At 37.0% G+C, this 17,974-nt stretch overlaps 2 protein-coding genes across 5 annotated transcripts; one reads left to right on the top strand and one right to left on the bottom strand.

Annotated features, from left to right (window-relative positions):
* The first annotated feature begins 9,048 nt into the window (after window positions 1-9,048).
* On the top strand, window positions 9,049-13,794 carry LOC110649596 (probable methyltransferase PMT9). Of its 2 annotated transcripts, none has more exons than XM_058140814.1 (8): window positions 9,049-9,505; window positions 9,702-9,866; window positions 9,954-10,136; window positions 10,423-11,017; window positions 11,141-11,253; window positions 11,387-11,607; window positions 12,724-13,052; window positions 13,432-13,794. In XM_058140814.1, exons 1-7 carry the CDS (start codon window positions 9,269-9,271, stop codon window positions 13,037-13,039), a joined length of 1,830 nt encoding a protein of 609 aa, XP_057996797.1. In that variant the 5' UTR covers window positions 9,049-9,268; the 3' UTR covers window positions 13,040-13,052; window positions 13,432-13,794. The 2 variants fall into 2 exon arrangements, with proteins under 2 accessions (XP_057996797.1, XP_057996796.1); XM_058140813.1 differs by having other exon boundaries at window positions 13,426-13,794.
* A 560-nt stretch (window positions 13,795-14,354) lies between these two features.
* On the bottom strand, window positions 14,355-17,768 carry LOC110649597 (uncharacterized). 3 transcript variants are annotated; one of them, XM_058141036.1, is made up of 6 exons: window positions 17,393-17,768; window positions 16,992-17,089; window positions 16,589-16,870; window positions 15,402-15,450; window positions 15,241-15,299; window positions 14,355-14,738 (listed from the first exon to the last, which is right to left on the bottom strand). In XM_058141036.1, the coding sequence occupies exons 1-6, from the start codon at window positions 17,632-17,634 to the stop codon at window positions 14,614-14,616; spliced, it is 855 nt and encodes a 284-aa protein (XP_057997019.1). In that variant the 5' UTR covers window positions 17,635-17,768; the 3' UTR covers window positions 14,355-14,613. The 3 variants fall into 3 exon arrangements, with proteins under 3 accessions (XP_057997019.1, XP_057997020.1, XP_021659923.2); XM_058141037.1 differs by having other exon boundaries at window positions 14,355-14,684; window positions 17,393-17,767; XM_021804231.2 differs by lacking the exon at window positions 14,355-14,738 and having other exon boundaries at window positions 15,022-15,299; window positions 17,393-17,763.
* Between the last annotated feature and the right edge of the window lie 206 nt (window positions 17,769-17,974).

Genomic DNA, 17,974 nt, shown 5'->3' with positions numbered 1-17,974 from the left:
ATAGGGGAGACTCTGCCGGATTTTCAGCACGACTTATGACGTATTGGTCTTTTTCTTTGTTTGTATTGAGTCAGATTTATTAAATGATTGTAATAAAATTGTCAGGTGAGCCGGGACAGCCTTCTTCCTCCGCCCAGCCGCCACAGTGATTGTCGTCAAGTCTGTGAGTAAAATATTATTTTTAATTGTAATTTCGATATTATTATATGTTCAACATGCCCATGCATCACTTATATGCATATATTTATGTAGTTAAACTCTAGGCACGATTTATGATGCATTGATAAATGTTAAAGTGCCATGATGTTGTTGTGGTAATTTAGAGCAGTGTGCGTGCGTTGGCGTGCGTGTGATGTGGTGTGGACTATGGATAGGACGGGTAGTCACGGCTTGAGTTCTTCGCTGGGACCCGATCCTTCGAGGGGTAGTCACGGCTTGAGTTCTTCGCTGGGACCCTCGATTTGGTTTATTAAGCGAAAGTCCGGCTTGAGTTCTTCGCTGGCACCAGGTTGGATTTAAGAGAGCTGTATAGGGGATCAGCTCCCATATGTTATGATTGATGCTACAGGGTGCGTGAGTGCTCCAAATTACCTTTTTGATGTTATGATGTGAAAATGTTGTTGATGTTGCATTTCACTCTACAGGGTGCATTAGTTTTAGATAGTTATAGAGATTTTGGTAAAAATTGATATTTTACTCTCTGAGTCGAACGCTCACTACATTCAATATTTTTCTCAAAGCTACAGGAGGATTTTATTGTGGTTAACTCGCTTTTCTCCTTCGCAGTTGTTTATCAATAGTTTTGTAATTTTATTTACTCCTAGAATTTCCGCATGTGTTAGAAATATTTAAATGATTCGGGTCTGTAATATAAATTGTCATGTGGACCTGTAAAATTATATGCATGTTTGATGGATTGGATGAGGGAGCTGAGCTCCCATTTATTTTATGCCGATATGAGTATGTGGAGGGTGAGCTGAGATCCCAATTGATGATATATTTTGTTTACAGTCGGGTGAGTCAAAACTCCTGTTGAAAGGTCCACTTTATGGCGGATTCTGTCCGGTTGGTTTCTGAAATTGGGCCCAAATGGGCCTTAGAGTTGGGTTAATGAACAGTTAGGCTTACTACGGGCCTCGGGGCTTTAGGTGGCCTGTGTCCTAGTGCCGGTCCGGCCCATAGGTTGGGTCGTGACAAATGTGGTATCAGAGCTTAGGCTCCAGATTCATAGGGAAAAATTATCTAAGTGTTGGGAAGAGTCTACTATGAGTCACATGCGAAGTATAGGATTCTGTTTCGTCTTTTCCTGTAATTCTTTGTTTCTAGATTCTACGTTATACCTCGGGAAATATAAGATTACCTCAGTTAGTGTCTTGATTTTCGTGGAGTACATAGAAACATGAAATAGATTTAGCAAACTTATTGAGGTCTACGTTGGAAACACGTACTCCAATAAATACTATATTTTCGTCAGTATGGGTTTAAATGGTGTGCCCATTTCGTGCAAGGCACGAGTACATAAAAGTGAGTCTTAAAAGTACAGTTGCCCTAGATAAGGATGAGGATACCATTGCTGGCAGTCATCAGTGGATGACCCAGACAGAATAAGTTTATGATAATAGAAGATTCAAGAGAGATAAGAGATTAAGAGACCTAGTCTGCCAGGACGTATCGTAGTAACTATACAATATTCTCGATGTCTGCTGCAGTTCGCAGACATGCACCGACATGAGATTATTGTGTAGAGCTGCGTACTTCCCTGTAGTGCTTATGATGAGGATGTTGCAGGCAGTCTCTGTTTTGGTACAGTAATGTCAGAACAGAGTTCTATATCTGCAAAGGAGTTGGGAACTCCTGGTTAGGGATCTAGAGCTAGAATATCGAAGGTCACAGTTGGGTGGTAACTAGAGTCAGTGACCCAGTTACCCTAGCATGAGCTAGAGTTACAGTAAGAGTTGCAAAGTAAAGGTGACACCTATAGAGTGAGACCATCTAGTCTTCGGTATGGAATTTTGGATGGTTTTTTGCAGTATGACAAACATTTGGTTAGAACTTAGTGAGAATAGTATACCTTGTGTGTATCAGTATGAAATAAAGTACAACCCTACTACCTAGGGAAAGTCGAAACTATGAATTGATAATTCACAGAGCTATAATATGATAGGAGAGTCATTAATTTGACATGGTTTTGGGCAAGGTGGTAAATGTAGTATCTTTGTTGCAGCAAGTTAGGGTATAGTCCTATCTTTTCAGAAGGGATCGAAAGTTATTACTAATAATGGTGACCAACAAAATAGTGCCCCAGATGGGACTGTAGAGTGTGGTAGAGAGAAGTTGGCTCAGGTATCCTGCGGAGGATGCAAGTTCTATTATAAGAATCATATATAATCAGATCACGATTGATGTAAATCCTTTGAATTGGATGACGGGTTTGAGTGCCCGGAACCTTAAGTTTTGGCTAATTGAGTAAACATGGATAATAATAATAATAACAAATAAATAAAATTACTACAGAATCAGTTCTCGAGGTGGTAAGGGTATTATGTAAGCTAAAGGATAAGAATAGAGATCATACAATAAAAGTATGATCAGTAATTTCTCGAGTTCCTTTCTAATTTCAAATTATTCAAAACAATAGTATAATCTAATTATAATAGTGTTAAGAGTAATAAATTAGCGAAGATAAATCACAGAAGGCCGATGGATAAAAAAAGTGCAGAATGAAAGTTTGGACAATTGATTGCAGATGCAATATAATCTAAATGCTAGTGGAAGTACTAGCTAGAGTGGTCAAAGGACCAAATCTGAGTAGCACAGACATATGATAACGCGATAGAGACTCTGAAAGATATAGTTAGCAAGTACAGCTATTATGTTAGGAAGAAGAATGGAACCAGGGATAGAATAGTCAAGTTCTATTTTGGGTAAGACAAAGGAAATAAATGAAAGGACAACCTAAAGAGCGCATAATAAAAGGAACAAAGTTAAGATATAGGATAGGCTAAGTGTTATTCTTGGCAAGGAGAATGACAAGGATGGAAAACCCAAAATGGGACCACATTAGTGAGAAAAGTGATGGAGGTGTGAAATACAATAATAATGAGTAAATGTTAGAAGGTGTGCGATGGTATTGCGGACTACCTAAATAGGTAGAGAAAGAGAAGTTAGTAAGCAGTAAGTTGAATAAAAGTCAGTCTAAGGGATCAAATAGGTATGATGAGAGGAAAAGAATGATAGATAATGACACATAGGTTTTAGGTTAGACTTTTGAGATAGTGAGAAGGTAGTTAGAGGTTCGTTATGAATGTCAGGCAAATATTTTTAGTGTGATCAACAGAATCACTTTGCAGTGACGCAATAACGATAGAGCAACAGTAGGGGTAGAATAAAAAGTGACAAGTATGGATGGTAATAAATCACTAGAAAGTTTAAGGATCAAATTAATGACCATAGATAAGGGTGGAATTAGTGTTTGAAGAATCTATTAGCGAGAGAAATCTTTCAGGATTCAATAAGGGTTAAGGGCACAATATAAACGATGATAGATATGAATCATAGGTCGAGTATAAGTAAAGTTAATAAATTATAAAATATTATGTCAGGAAGGACGATGGTATAGTAAAGGGTTCATGCAGATGATACCTTATAGGTAGAGCACAATTGTGCTAGGAGATGATGAAATTTGAAGAGAAAGACTAAGAAACATAGGTTAAACGTTATTATATGGACAATCGGGCGTAGTTGAATATAGAGGATATTTTTCTTTCTTTTCAAGTTTAGCTCGTGTTTTTGATTCCAGAGCGTTATATAAGGAGCAGAGACTGAGGCAAGGAGACCTAGTTATTTGAGATTTTGATAGGCACCAATTCATATACAATTTCCTGATATGAGAATGACAGTAAGTGCATACCTAGTGTTAAGTATGAAAGGACGATCAGAGTAATGACAGGAGTTAAATTGAGTTAGCTACTAAGGCTTGCGACTGTTTTAAACTATGAGCTAGATGAAGTACTATTTATGGATGAGTTTCAATAGATGAAATTGTTGCTGATGGGTAATTTGAGGTTGAAGTTTAGAAAGCTATGGGCAGTATATATGATTATATTAAGGAGAATGAACACGTGAAGTATCTTGTTTGGAATTAAGGCATGACACATATTTCCTACAGCCGTGTTAGTTCAGATGGAACTTATAGTTTATGGGGCTCATATTCATCCAGGATAAGCAATTTCCTACTAAGGCTGGTAGGGAATGATAATGTTCTGATAGTTAAGTTGGAAAAAAGGGGGTACAAAAAAAAAATTCTCTATGGGTAATTATAAGTGTTACATAAGGTGAAGAATGTGCTGGTAGGAGTAAATCATAGGGTTAGAATTCTCGAAGTAATGAAACTAGTAATCAAGATAAGACTAAGAAATAAAAAGAAAGTTAAAGTTGATGATGGGATAGACATCTTTGAAGGAAAAGGTGTAAGGATGAGATAGGACTAAAATTAAGGAATAAGTACAGCAGGTTGAAAAGATACCAACAATACCAAAAATAGGAAAAGGGAAGTGGATAAGATCCAAAGGACAGGAAGAGAGCTCGATAGAGTCAGTTATAATGATGAGGATAAGGAGTGTCTAACCACTGCCCCTGTGTTAACACTACCTATGAGCGGTGAAGGATACACCGTGTACTGTGACGCCTTCAGAGTTGGCCTAGGGTGTGTTTTGATGCGGAATGGAAAAGTAGTGGCTTATGCTTCAAGGCAGCTGAAGAGGCATGAGCAGAACTATCCCACCCATGATTTGGAAATGGCGACTGTAGTCTTTGCACTAAAAATCTGGAGACACTACTTGTATGGTGAAGTGTGCGAGATATACACCGACCATAAGAGTTTGAAGTACATCTTCCAACAGAGGGATTTAAACTTGAGACAGAGGAGATGGATGGAGCTTCTGGAAAACTATGATTGCACCATCCAGTACCACCACAGGAAGGCCAATGTAGTAGCAGAGATGCTTTAAGCGTAAAAATCTTACGCGGTTTGGCACATTTCAACAGAGAAGAGACCGTTGATTCAGGAAGTACATGAGTTAATGGATCAAGGTTTAATCCTAGATCTTTCAGATGAGGGGGTCTTGTTGGCTCATTTTTCAGTGAGGCCAGACTTGCGAGATAGAGTTAGAGTTTCCCAATACAGAGACCAACAATTAATGGAGATAATAGAAAGAGTACAGCAAGGTGAAGGTGGTGAGTTTGGATTTGCCAATGATGGTGCCCTAGTGCAAGGTTCTAGGATGTATGTGCCCGATGTGGACAATCTCAGAGATGAAATCATGCGAGAGGCACACTATACACTGTACAATGTCCACCCAGGTTCCACCAAGATGTACCATGATGTGAAAGATAGCTATTGGTGGAATGGCATGAAGAGAGACATAGCAGACTTTGTGTCCAAGTGCTTGACTTGTCAGAAGGTGAAGTTTGAATACTAGAGACCGTCAGGGAAGTTGCAAGAGCTCCCTATCCCAGAATGAAAGTGGGAAATGATTTCTATGGATTTTGTGACTGGGTTGTCTCGTACCACGCGAGGATATGATTCGATATGGGTAATTGTAGACCGCCTATCCAAATCAGCTCACTTCTTGCCTGTGAAGACTACATATTCTGTGGCACAGTACGCCCGGCTCTACATTCGAGAAATAGTCAGATTGCATGGAGTTCCGGCTTTCATAATATCTGACAGAGGGTCCCAGTTCACTTCTCGGTTTTGGAGAAAGTTGCAGGAGGCACTTGGCACACAGTTGAACTTCAGTACGGCTTTCCACCCTCAGACAGACGGACAGTCCGAAAGGACAATCCAAACACTGGAAGACATGCTTCGCATGAGTGTTTTGGATTTTGGAGGTCAATGGGATGAGCAGCTAGCTTTGGTGGAGTTTGCCTACAATAACAGTTATCACTCCAGCATAGGGATGCCACCCTATGAGGCACTATATGGAAGAAAGTGTAGGTCTCCTCTGTGTTGGATGAAAATGGGGGAAGCGAAGGTGCATGATGTAGACCTAGTGCAGTACACTTCAGAGATAGTTCCTTTAATCGTGAACGATCAAAACAGCTTTTCGAGGCGTAAGAGTTATGCACCCTGCACGAGGGATGTGGAGTTTGCAGTGGGCGACTATGTATTCCTGAAGGTTTCTCCAATGAAGGGAGTCATGAGATTTGGAAAGAAGGGCAAGTTGGCACATCGGTATATTGGACCTTTTGAGGTTACTGATAGAGTTGGAGCAGTTGCCTACCGGTTGGAGCTACCACCTAATCTTTCTCACGTTCATCCCGTGTTTCACATCTCCATGCTCAGGAAATACATTCTCGATCCTTCTCATGTATTACAGTCGGATATAATAGAACTAAAGGAGAACTTGACATTTGAGGAGCAACCTGTAGCCATAGTGGACTACCAAGTGAGACAGCTAAGATCAAAACAGATCTCTGTAGTTAAGGTTTTGTGGAGGAGCCAGTCAGTGGAAGAGTGCACCTGGGAGTCAGAACGGGACATGCGTAGCAAGTACCCTTATCTGTTCAATGTGTAATCATGTACTTTATTCTGCTTTGTGTAAAATTCGAGGACGAATTTTCTGTAAGGGGGGAAGAATGTAACACCCCTGATTTTTTTATATATTATTATTGGGCTTCGTGTAGGTATCCTCAATTCGCGGAAATTCGCTTGTCCTGGATTCGTGAATTTCCGCCGCATGCACTACCACTGAAAAAGTCTCCGAATTGGATCGAGATTTTGGCTACCCCACCATTGTCATGCATCCCGAGAGCGTTCCCGAAGTCGGAATCAGCAAAGGTAAACCCGAACCTTGCTTTTTCGTAATTTTCTAGTGCTTAAATCCATAAAATATTCGAGGAAGCTTAGAAAATAACTATTCTATTTGCAATAGCATAGAAATATTTCAAAGCACCGCGCGGCAGAGTTTTATAATTTTTAGAGCTTATTTGAGCAGTTTTTGCAAAAATGATCAATTATAAGGACTAAATTGAAATTTTATATATTGTGATGGATGATTGATTTGGTGGGCCCAGGAGGGGCTGTGTGATGTGATTGAGTTGTGGACATATGGATTGTAAATATAGAAGTGTGTTTTGAGCCATTTTGCAGGTTGGGTAGGTCCTAGGTATAGGGGAGACTCTGCCGGATTTTCGGCACGACTTAGGACGTATTGGTCTTTTTCTTTGTTTGTATTGAGTCAGATTTATTAAATGATTGTAATAAAATTGTCAGGTGAGCCGATGACCTTCTTCCTCCGCCCGGCCACAAAGTGATTGTCGTCAAGTCTGTGAGTAAAATATTATTTTTAATTGTAATTTCGATATTATTATATGTTCAACATGCCCATGCATCACTTATATGCATATATTTATGTAGTTAAACTCTAGGCACGATTTATGATGCATTGATAAATGTTAAAGTGCCATGATGTTGTTGTGGTAATTTGGAGCAGTGTGCGTGCGTTGGCGTGCGTGTGATGTGGTGTGGACTATGGATAGGACGGGTAGTCACGGCTTGAGTTCTTCGCTGGGACCCGATCCTTCGAGGGGTAGTCACGGCTTGAGTTCTTTGCTGGGACCCTCGATTTGGTTTATTAAGCGAAAGTCCGGCTTGAGTTCTTCGCTGGCACCAGGTTGGATTTAAGAGAGCTGTATAGGGGATCAGCTCCCATATGTTATGATTGATGCTACAGGGTGCGTGAGTGCTCCAAATTACCTTTTTGATGTTATGATGTGAAAATGTTGTTGATGTTGCATTTCACTCTACAGGGTGCATTAGTTTTAGATAGTTATAGAGATTATGGTTAAAATTGATATTTTACTCTCTGAGTCGAACGCTCACTTCTGTTCAATATTTTTTCTCAGGCTACAGGAGGATTTTATTGTGGTTAACCTGCTTTTCTCCTTCGCAGGTTGTTTATCAATAGTTTTATAATTTTATTTACTCCTAGAATTTCCGCATGTGTTAGAAATATTTAAATGATTCGGGTCTGTAATATAAATTGTCATGTGGACCTGTAAAATTATATGCATGTTTGATGGATTGGATGAGGGAGCTGAGCTCCCATTTATTTTATGCCGATATGAGTATGTGGAGGGTGAGCTGAGCTCCCCAATTGATGATATATTTTGTTTACAGGTCGGGTGAGTCAAAAACTCCCCGTTGAAAGGTCCACTTTATGGCCGGATTCTGTCCGGTTGGTTTCTTGAAATTGGGCCCAAATGGGCCTTAGAGTTGGGTTAATGAACAGTTAGGCTTACTACGGGCCTCGGGGGCTTTAGGCTGGCCCAGATCCTAGTGCCGGTCCGGCCCATAGGTTGGGTCGTGACATATTCCATAAAAATAATAATAGCTTTCATCTCCCTTTCTTATCCCTCTTCATACCTTAATTTGAAGTATAAAAAAAATTAAAATTTGAAAGATAAGAGAAAATAAGACTCATCTTCGCTTACCTTTACCATAAGTAATTCACCATTTCTAAATAGGTTACATAATTCACTGCTTTTCCTTAACTTCATTTATCATTCTTTTATCCTCATCCAAACACATCTTAAGAGAAAAGGGAGATGGAAGATTTTTTTTTTTCTTTTAAATATTGGTCTCAAGCCTCATAATCTTAAACAAGATAAAAACAAGACATGTTAATTTTTTTATTAGAAAAAAATGTTAATAAGAACTCATTTATTTCTGTATATAAATTATTCTAAATTAAAATAATTATAAATTTAAGTCACGAAATTAATTATATTTTTTTCTTCCCCTGGATGGCTGGATCTGGATTAGATTAGAAGGTTGGGCCATATCATGGGCCTCATCTTACACACTTCCTTTATAACGGGAACAAGCAACAACTTTACTTCCAACACCCACGAACGGAGAGAGAGTCCATGCAACCCTAAAAAGTCAAAAGAAGCAGGTTTGCGGATAACGGCACCCAAAGGACACTCGTCAATTCACAATTCGCTCATTTTTTTGAAAAAAAAAAAACAAATAAATCCTACGACACTGTCCTTTCTTGCTAGTTCTTACAAGGAAAGCGCCTGCGCAACATGGAATCTCTCAGTCTCTCTTCTTAGCAGTCCCGCGAAAATCTTCTCATTCTATCCATCTCTTTCTCTCTCTTTCCCTCTCTCAAATCTGCTTCTAGGGTTTAGCAGTCACTATCTTTGTTCCTATTGTCCAATTTTGTTTGGTCTGGTTTATTATACAGAGCATAATCGAGAAATGAAGCAGAAGAGCGAGCAACTTCGCACTTCCAGGCTAATTACCTACGTTCTGATAGCACTCATTGCCCTTCTCGGGCTGATTTGTTTCTATAATGCATCCTCCGTCGCTCCCGGACTCTCCAGATCCAATCGCTACTCTTTTAGCCATGACGGCACCGACCCGGTTCTCGGCGGGTTTTCCGGAACCCGTGATATTGATGACTTGTTTCAGGAGCAAGTCCCTCAAAGCATTCCTGTACGTTGCATATCTGTGTTGATCCGAAATATTTAATAAGCTTTTAAGCATGTCCTTTACTTGGTAGTTGGTTGATTACTATAATCTAAGCTTAAGTAATCATTTTACTTGAATTATGTCATATGAATTTTCCTCCTCTTTTTTTTTTTGTTGATAAGAATTTTTTTTTATTTGTTTTTGATGATGGGTATTTCAGATATGTGACTTAAATTACTCGGAGTTGATACCTTGTTTAGATAGAAGCCTTATCTACCAATTGAAATTGAAGCCTAATTTGACATTGATGGAGCACTATGAACGGCATTGTCCTCCTCCTGACCGCCGTTATAATTGTCTTATTCCTCCCCCTATTGGCTACAAGGTTAGTGAGTGTTCTTGTGAATGCAATAGTTTTTTTAGTTTGGTTTCAGTTAGTTTTATTCCGACAAATTCATTTTTAGAATTCCAGATTCCTATAAGATGGCCCGAGAGTAGAGATGAAGTGTGGAAGGTTAATATACCCCACACGCACCTTGCGCAAGAGAAGTCTGATCAGAACTGGATGGTGGTCAATGGGGAGAAGATAAATTTTCCTGGTGGAGGAACCCATTTCCACTATGGGGCTGATAAATACATTGTTGCTCTTGCCCGGGTAAACCGATGTTAATTTATTGATATTACTTTTTATTTGCTGATTGAAAGAGAGAAATGGAATTGATTTGAACATGGGAAATTGAAATTAAAAATGCCCCTTGACAATTGACAAGCTAAAAGGTTGCAATAGGATTTATGTTTTATTTTCCAGTTCAAAGTGGTTTATGTCTTACTTTTTTTCTTATTATTTTTTACGCTCATATGTGAATTAAATATTGTATTTCAATCTGCATTGTTTATTTTTTCACTCTTACCAAGGTTCTTCTTCAAATTATTTTGCATAGATGCTTAAATTCCCAAATGATAAACTTCACAATGGTGGGAATGTCCGGAATGTTCTTGATGTTGGTTGTGGTGTTGCAAGCTTTGGAGCCTACCTTCTTGCCCATGACATTATAGCTATGTCCATTGCGCCTAATGATGTGCATGAAAATCAAATACAATTTGCTCTAGAAAGAGGGATTCCATCAACTCTTGGTGTCTTGGGAACGAAAAGACTTCCTTTTCCAAGCAGATCATTTGAACTGGCTCATTGTTCAAGATGTCGGATTGACTGGCTCCAAAGAGACGGAATTCTTTTATTAGAACTTGACAGATTACTGAGACCAGGAGGATATTTTGCATACTCTTCTCCTGAAGCCTATGCGCATGATCCAGAAAATCGAAGGATCTGGAATGCTATGCATGATCTTTTGAGAAGAATGTGTTGGAGAGTTGTTGTGAGGAAAGACCAGACTGTTATCTGGGCAAAGCCCACAAGTAATAGCTGTTTCTTGAAAAGAGAACCTGGAACTTTACCCCTTTTGTGCAGTACTGATGATGACCAAGATGCAACTTGGAACATACACATGAAGGCTTGCATCTCTCCATACTCATCAAGTAAGCAGCACCGATATATGCTTTTCATGCAGAGTGAAAAGTTGATGTTTTTTTATCCTGTAAATTTAATTGATGTTGGATTTTTTCCCCTTGTCATTTTCTTAAACTTACTGCTTGATACAGAGATGCACAAGGTAAGAGGAAGTGGACTAGTTCCCTGGCCTCAGAGGCTTACTGAGGCACCTCCACGTCTGGAAGAAATTGGTGTCAGTGCTGAAGAATTCCATGAAGATACTGTACGTTTCTATATTTATAGCACTGCAGAAAATAATTATGTATATTCAGTTCTATTCCTCTCCCCATATTCTTTTTTGTACTTTCTTATGTCATCTGATAGCTTTCAGCTACTAAAAGAGTCATGTGGTGCAGAGGATATGGCAATTTAGAGTCAGTGAGTACTGGAAGCAGATGAAATCTGTTGTACGGAAGAGTTACTTCAGAAATGTCATGGATATGAATTCGAACTTGGGAGGTTTTGGTGCTTCTCTCAAGGATACAGACGTATGGGTGATGAATGTTTCTCCAGTCAACCAGTCTGCTAGATTAAAGATTATTTATGACCGTGGCTTAATTGGAACAGTTCATGACTGGTATGCATGTAATTTACTGATACATCATGGTGAACTTCCCTATTTGACATTTAGACAGTTTTCTGATGATTTCTGGATTCTATTATCATGGTTATCTCAAGTTTATAATTACAAGTCATAATTTAGATTTTGTTGGAATCAAGATGATTCATAACATTGATCTATAGCAATAAAGTTGATTCATAATTCACAAATTGTGATCTGGGAATAATAACGAAATAAGTGTATTGCAGAGATTGGAGGCTTTTTTTTTTTTTTAATGTTTTTGTGTTTATTTTGGGGTGTGGGGGATGCCAATTTATCATTTATTGCACCTGCTATGATGAGGGAAGAGTAAATTATTCCTGATCCAGCACAAACTGTAAAAATGAGGAATTTGAAATTGAAGTATGGCTTGTGGAACCTGAATATTCTGACTTATGGAATGACTTCTGTGCCTGAATGGTGCTTATGTTTTTTTTTTCCTCCTCTCATTATTGCTGTTGTGATATTATATTTTTCTCTTAGCAACCATCTGCAGATGTCGCATGGGAGCAGTGGGGCCAAGTGCACCCATTGATGTTTGAAAATCCTTTGAGAGTTTTTGTATTTAGAAATTTATCCTCACTCAATTGCTTCTTTTTAGCTACCACTTAACTAAATGTTAAAGGTCACAATTGTAATCTTATATAAACTTCTAAGTTCCTCTGTCACGAACATCATAAAGAATTGACTAGGCAATTGTATGAGAGATGAATGGTTGAATGATTGTATGGTTACTTGTATAGAAAAAAAAGTGTTTGATAGTATAGATAATGGGAAAATTATATAGCAATTTCAACACATGAAAACAAATTGTGAATAATTGAATTTTTATAATAATTTTTTGTGATTTATCCTTTTATTTATACGTGTGTATATGTATATGTGCTGTGCATATTGCCATTGACCAAATTTTCTGGATCTGCCACTGTTGGCGGCTACATGATAGGCTACATAATTGCTGCTTTATGTTATAGAGTGCATGTTATCATTCATTTCTTAGTGTAGTCTTCTTGGTGTTCACAGTTCTGCATTATATTTTTCCTGTTTTGTTTTGATATTTCTCACGTGAGTTTCACCTGATATATTTCATAGGTGTGAAGCATTTTCTACATATCCACGCACTTATGATCTTCTTCATGCCTGGCAAATATTTACCAAGATTCAGGAGCATGGGTGTGGTTTAGAGGATCTACTAATTGAAATGGACCGGATACTAAGGCCTGAAGGGTTTGTCATCATAAGGGACAAACCCTCAATTGTAAACTATATTCGCAAATTTGTCACTGCCTTAAGGTGGGATCGCTGGATATCAGAAGTTGAACCAAAGAGTGATGCTCTCTCTTCGGGTGAAGAACAAGTTCTGATTGTGAGAAAAAAGTTATGGAGTGGAATAGTTTCAACAATGTGAATATGGCTACAAGGTATATACTCCTGTCTATTACTTCTTTTAACAATAATATGGTTTATTGACTTTATTCTATTTCATTTAAACTTATTATATTGGTTATTTCAAAAAAAAAAAAAATTATTATATTGGCTGAATAAGCCTAAAAAAATTGAATACAATAGCATAATCCCATTAATAATTTTTCATTCTTTGAGCCTTTATATTTCATTAATAATCTGATTAATAATGAAAAGTTTTGGCTTTATCCAGACCAAATTGCTTCATTATAATGTGTAATATAATAAAGATATTGAAAATCTTTTTCTTAGTAAATGAAGAAACCTATATTCTTGAGGTTTATTTCTCTGAAAGACAAGCAAATGTGATATATTTTTGTTGCTTTGAAGGAGCAGGCTTTACAACGCACGGTGATAGCAAAAGGCAGGACTTGTGCTCCATTGCCACATTGAGAGCAGATTCTTTATGCAAAGATGGAAGTGAAGTGAGATATATACGATTGTTTGATGGAATATGCAAAGCGCACACACACGATGTACAGCTTTGAAGCCTACCTGTCCTCGGGAAAAGAAGAAAACAGGAGCTTCCTTTTCAAGTATTACTAGAAGATGATTTTCTATTTTTTCGGATGTAATTGTTTACACTAATGTTACCTCACAACAAATCTTGGAACTTGCTTGCTTCTTTTTCACAAAATTACTCATTGGATTCTTTATGCCGGGTGGAAAAGAGAATCAAAGTAAAATGGTCATTGCCTTGATTTGTTCAATTAAGGATGCCTGGTTGGGCATTTTTCATGCATGCTTTGCTCTTAAACCCTCTTTATATATATATATATATATATATATATATATATATATTCCTTTCGTTTATTGAGCTCTTGTATTTAGGCCTGGGTAATAATCTGTTATAACCAAAAAAAAAATAAAACTGAATTGATTCGATCTCGTTTAGTGAATATTTGAAAAATTGATTATTTAAGTTTGGTTTGACTTTCAATGAACAAAAGTTCAAAATAATCAAATCTAATTCAGGATTAGCTGTTGTTTGCCTGCCTCTCTGTCTATTTACAGTCGCACTTTATCTGTTTCTATCCTCAGAGTCTCGTGGCTTCTTGTTACAATTCTTATCCTCCTTTCTTTTTCCTCAGAAGAATGCTTCTTATCTGCATGGTACAATAAACTTGTATCTCTAAAAATTGGTGTCTCATTAATGGTTTGCAGGATCCATATCCTGGAGTTGTTTTTTGTAAAAGATCATATGAGGCGTCTGTCAGTAGCCGATATATGTATATAATGTTTCCAGTCATCCAAAGTCATCAGAACAAATTCAACGATATGACAAATAGTACATAAAATTTATGAGAATCCTTAATAATTACACAATTCCTAATACAAGCGGGGAGAGCATGGAGACTGCATTCAGAGCATGTAGCAAGGAATCAAAATCTGTAAAATCCTCTTCCACACAGGGCAAAAACAGATGACAGGTTCGTGGGGAGCATTTGTCTATCCCATGCCTCAACCTTTTGCACTCTCAAACACAATCTTTATACATACCTGTAATGTTGCTGCAGTTCATTTGTCTATCCCAAGCCGCCATGTTTTATTGCTTGATCCAGTTCTGGCTTCAGGTTCGAAGCACAAACCTGCATTTCTCCTTAGTATATAATCACAGCTCACATCTATGCTCGAATAGGAAACTGTGCAGTAAAAGCAATATCACTTACTTCTTAGCAAGGGTGTTACATAATCTAGCATCATCTTCCTTAACCTCATAGCACTGGGAGTCATTTTTTAACTCTTTTTTTTTTTGACAAATTCCAATATAAAATCATTGGAATTGAATAGAAGTTTTAACTCTTTTTTTTTTTTTTTTTTTTTGACAAAATGGGTTTCAATATGTTGCCCTACAAAACAATATTGGTATGGAGATGCAACATAGGTTGTGTACCAGGTAAAGATCAAATGAAGCACTCGAGCAGGTCAAGATAAAGAGAAATTAAGTTATTGATAAAACAATGTTATCACAATTTGAAATCGTAAAAACAAAACCATCTCTCTTGATGAAGGAGATGAAATATACTTTTAAGAACACAAAAAAGATACTACAAATGCTCATTGTTGCAAAAGTCCATGGGAAAAAAAAATAAAACAAAAATGAAATGAATTTTTAAGGAGGTTTTGATGTTCTTCACTTCTTACTCTTCTTCTTCGTAGAGGCAAAGCAGCCAGGTCCAATTTCAATTGACATTCTTTTTGTCCTGTAAAGTAGAAAAGTAAAAAGTTGCTTGTAACTCGAGGAGAGATCAAGAGGAAGATTGAGTCCCAACGAAAACAGAGAATCAAATAATATAGCAACATACCGCCTAGAAAGCTCTTCTGACTCCCTGCCATTTTCTTCAACTTTACCATCTGATGAGAAAAATATTGTCAATTACAAAGATCAGGTGCGAAGTATATCTGTTACATTTGTTAATTCTAATTTCTAACACAGGCATAGAAAAACTAATATTTTAAAGTAGACCAAGCTTCACAATTAATAGGGAGTAGGACACTTAAAAAAGAAGGAGAAGAGTTGATAAAAATGCAACAACCTTAAGGTAGGCCCTCTCTCTTTAAGAGTTTACTTAATCTAGATATATGTGCTCTATGATAAAGAGCTTGATCAACAAATATAATCTCTATTTGTTCTGTGTTCATTTAAAATTCACAAAAAATATAACCTTTATAAAAAAAGAGCATGCTTGAAGGAAAAGAAGGTCAAATGAACAACATTATATGCAAGATTTCAACAGGTAAACTAGGATGAGCCGGTCTAGTGACCAACAAGTTGGTAAAAGTGATTTTTATCCCATAAAAATCCTGCTCACAAAATTTGTTGGATGGCATACACTTAACAGATTTTATCATTCACAACCTTGCGTCAAAATATTCAAAGATAGGTCCAAATATCAATGAAGACAAATCAGAGTTCATATTTGGAATTTGCTTGCATATTATTAGAACATAGAATCACTTATAATTTCCAGGTCATATTTATTACCAAAAGGAGATATTTTCACCATCATTTGGATATTATATTTTCTCCATAATCAGTGCCGGATATAATACATAAAAAGATGGGTCAATTGACCCCTCTTTTTTGTTTAATGCTCTTTGTATTTATATATATATGTATACTTTGATCCCTCATAAATTTAATAATTGTACCCTCATTTTGATGAAATTTAAAATTACTTGAGACAAATAAGCATGATATGCATTCAAAAATATATTTTCTTTTAAAATTCTATTGTAACATTTTCAATGATGAATTTTATCAAGACAAAATAATATGATTATGTGTGTGATTAGTTGATGAATGACTTTTAATTGAATTTTTCAATAATATTTTATTATTTAGATTCTATATATTGACCCCAGGAAAAAAAAATTTCTAGATCTGCCACTGTCCATAATCCTGCTAATTAGTTACATAAGAATTAGAATATGCAACATAAGACATTGATGCCTAGTTCATAGTGCAGATAAACATAGAAAGTAAGCACACCTGCTTGATTTTCTTCCTCACTTTCCTGCCCTGACTCCCCACCAGAACCCCATCGATCTCCTCCATTATCAAAGTCCCAACGATCTCCCACAGGTGGCATCCAGAAGTCGTCTTCTTCAGAATCACTGTCCTTATCAGAAGAATTCCTTACTTCAGAAATGATTTCCTCAACCTGCTTTCTCTCGTTTTCCTTCTTTTTCTTCTTCTTTTTCTTCTGACCATCCATGCTAGACTTTGATTCTTCCTGTTGCTTTTCCTCAACTTTCCCCATTTCCTTTTGCTCTATTCACAGTAATTAACGTTTTAATATCAAGATCATTGATTATAAACATTTCAGTCACTTCCCCAAGACAAACATATTCATAAATACCAACCATACATGATTGATAAGACGGACACGAACCTAATTTATTAAGGAACTGTTTGCCATTGATGTGCTTCCAGATATGTTCCTCAGACTTATTCACATTATCCCCTGTGAGCTTACATATCAATTTTGAACTGGAAACAACACAAAATTGGAACCCAATCACCATTGATCATTCACTGAGACCAAATTGATAACTGAGACAATATAACATGGCAAAAAGAAAGATTTTTTTTCCCACTTTCTGGGGTCTCAAAAACTTCAAAACTAATGCAATCTATTACAAAATTATCAGGTATGAAACGGAAACATCTAAAAGAAAGTGTATTCATCAAGAACAAGTGTTATTAACTTACATGGAAAAAGGGGAAAAACACTAGAAAACAAGAACTGTATGGAAGGGAAATAAAAGGAATGATGGGTTGGTGCAGAATTACCGGGACAGAGGATCTTGCTTGAACATATTGAGAGGGGGCTTATTGTGAGCCAAAGCAAAGTCGATGAGACCCAAACGACACCGTTTGCTCTGAGAATACGATTCTTTGTCTTTGGCTAGCATCTCGTGGCCCGTCTCTACGCACTTGAACCTTCCATTTTCAAGCTCCATGAAGGTTGGTGAGCCCAGCAAATTATTCCCTTCCTTTCCTCCCTTCTTCCCTTCTTCACCCATCATCGCCATTGTTACAGCTGGGAGAAGAGAAGCATAGGTTTTGCATTTGTACGTTTGTTCTACCAGACAATGAAACGACGTTGTTTCATGCCCCAGCTTTGTGTTCGGTAAAATTAATTTTCTATGCTCAAAAAGTTTCAATATTAGAAGCAACGTCCTCAGACCGATGACTGCCCATTCAATTGGTGAAAGCAAAAGGTTACGGAATTTTAAATACAATAAAATTATTTTAATTATAATTTATTATAATTAATATTTTAAATATTTTATAAATAATTATTAAAATAAATTTAGTTAATTTTAATATTAAATTTTTTTTAAAAAATTTTGATATTTAGTTAAAATTTTA

This window comes from Hevea brasiliensis, chromosome 18 (assembly GCF_030052815.1).
Source record: "Hevea brasiliensis isolate MT/VB/25A 57/8 chromosome 18, ASM3005281v1, whole genome shotgun sequence".
Classification (NCBI taxonomy): Eukaryota; Viridiplantae; Streptophyta; class Magnoliopsida; order Malpighiales; family Euphorbiaceae; genus Hevea; species Hevea brasiliensis.
Note: the sequence above shows the minus strand (reverse complement) of the source record. Positions and strands in the feature narration are given on the sequence as shown.

Coding starts and splice junctions, on each gene's coding strand:
- LOC110649597 (XM_058141036.1), bottom strand. CDS start 17,634: ATGGCGATGATGGGTGAAGAAGGGAAGAAGGGAGGAAAGGAAGGGAAT. Junction 17,090..17,392: donor AAGCAAGATCCTCTGTCCCG/GTAATTCTGCAC, acceptor TGTTGTTTCCAG/TTCAAAATTGATATGTAAGC. Junction 15,300..15,401: donor TCAGAAGAGCTTTCTAGGCG/GTATGTTGCTAT, acceptor TCTACTTTACAG/GACAAAAAGAATGTCAATTG.
- LOC110649596 (XM_058140814.1), top strand. CDS start 9,269: ATGAAGCAGAAGAGCGAGCAACTTCGCACTTCCAGGCTAATTACCTAC. Junction 11,018..11,140: donor CATCTCTCCATACTCATCAA/GTAAGCAGCACC, acceptor TGCTTGATACAG/AGATGCACAAGGTAAGAGGA. Junction 11,254..11,386: donor AAGAATTCCATGAAGATACT/GTACGTTTCTAT, acceptor CATGTGGTGCAG/AGGATATGGCAATTTAGAGT.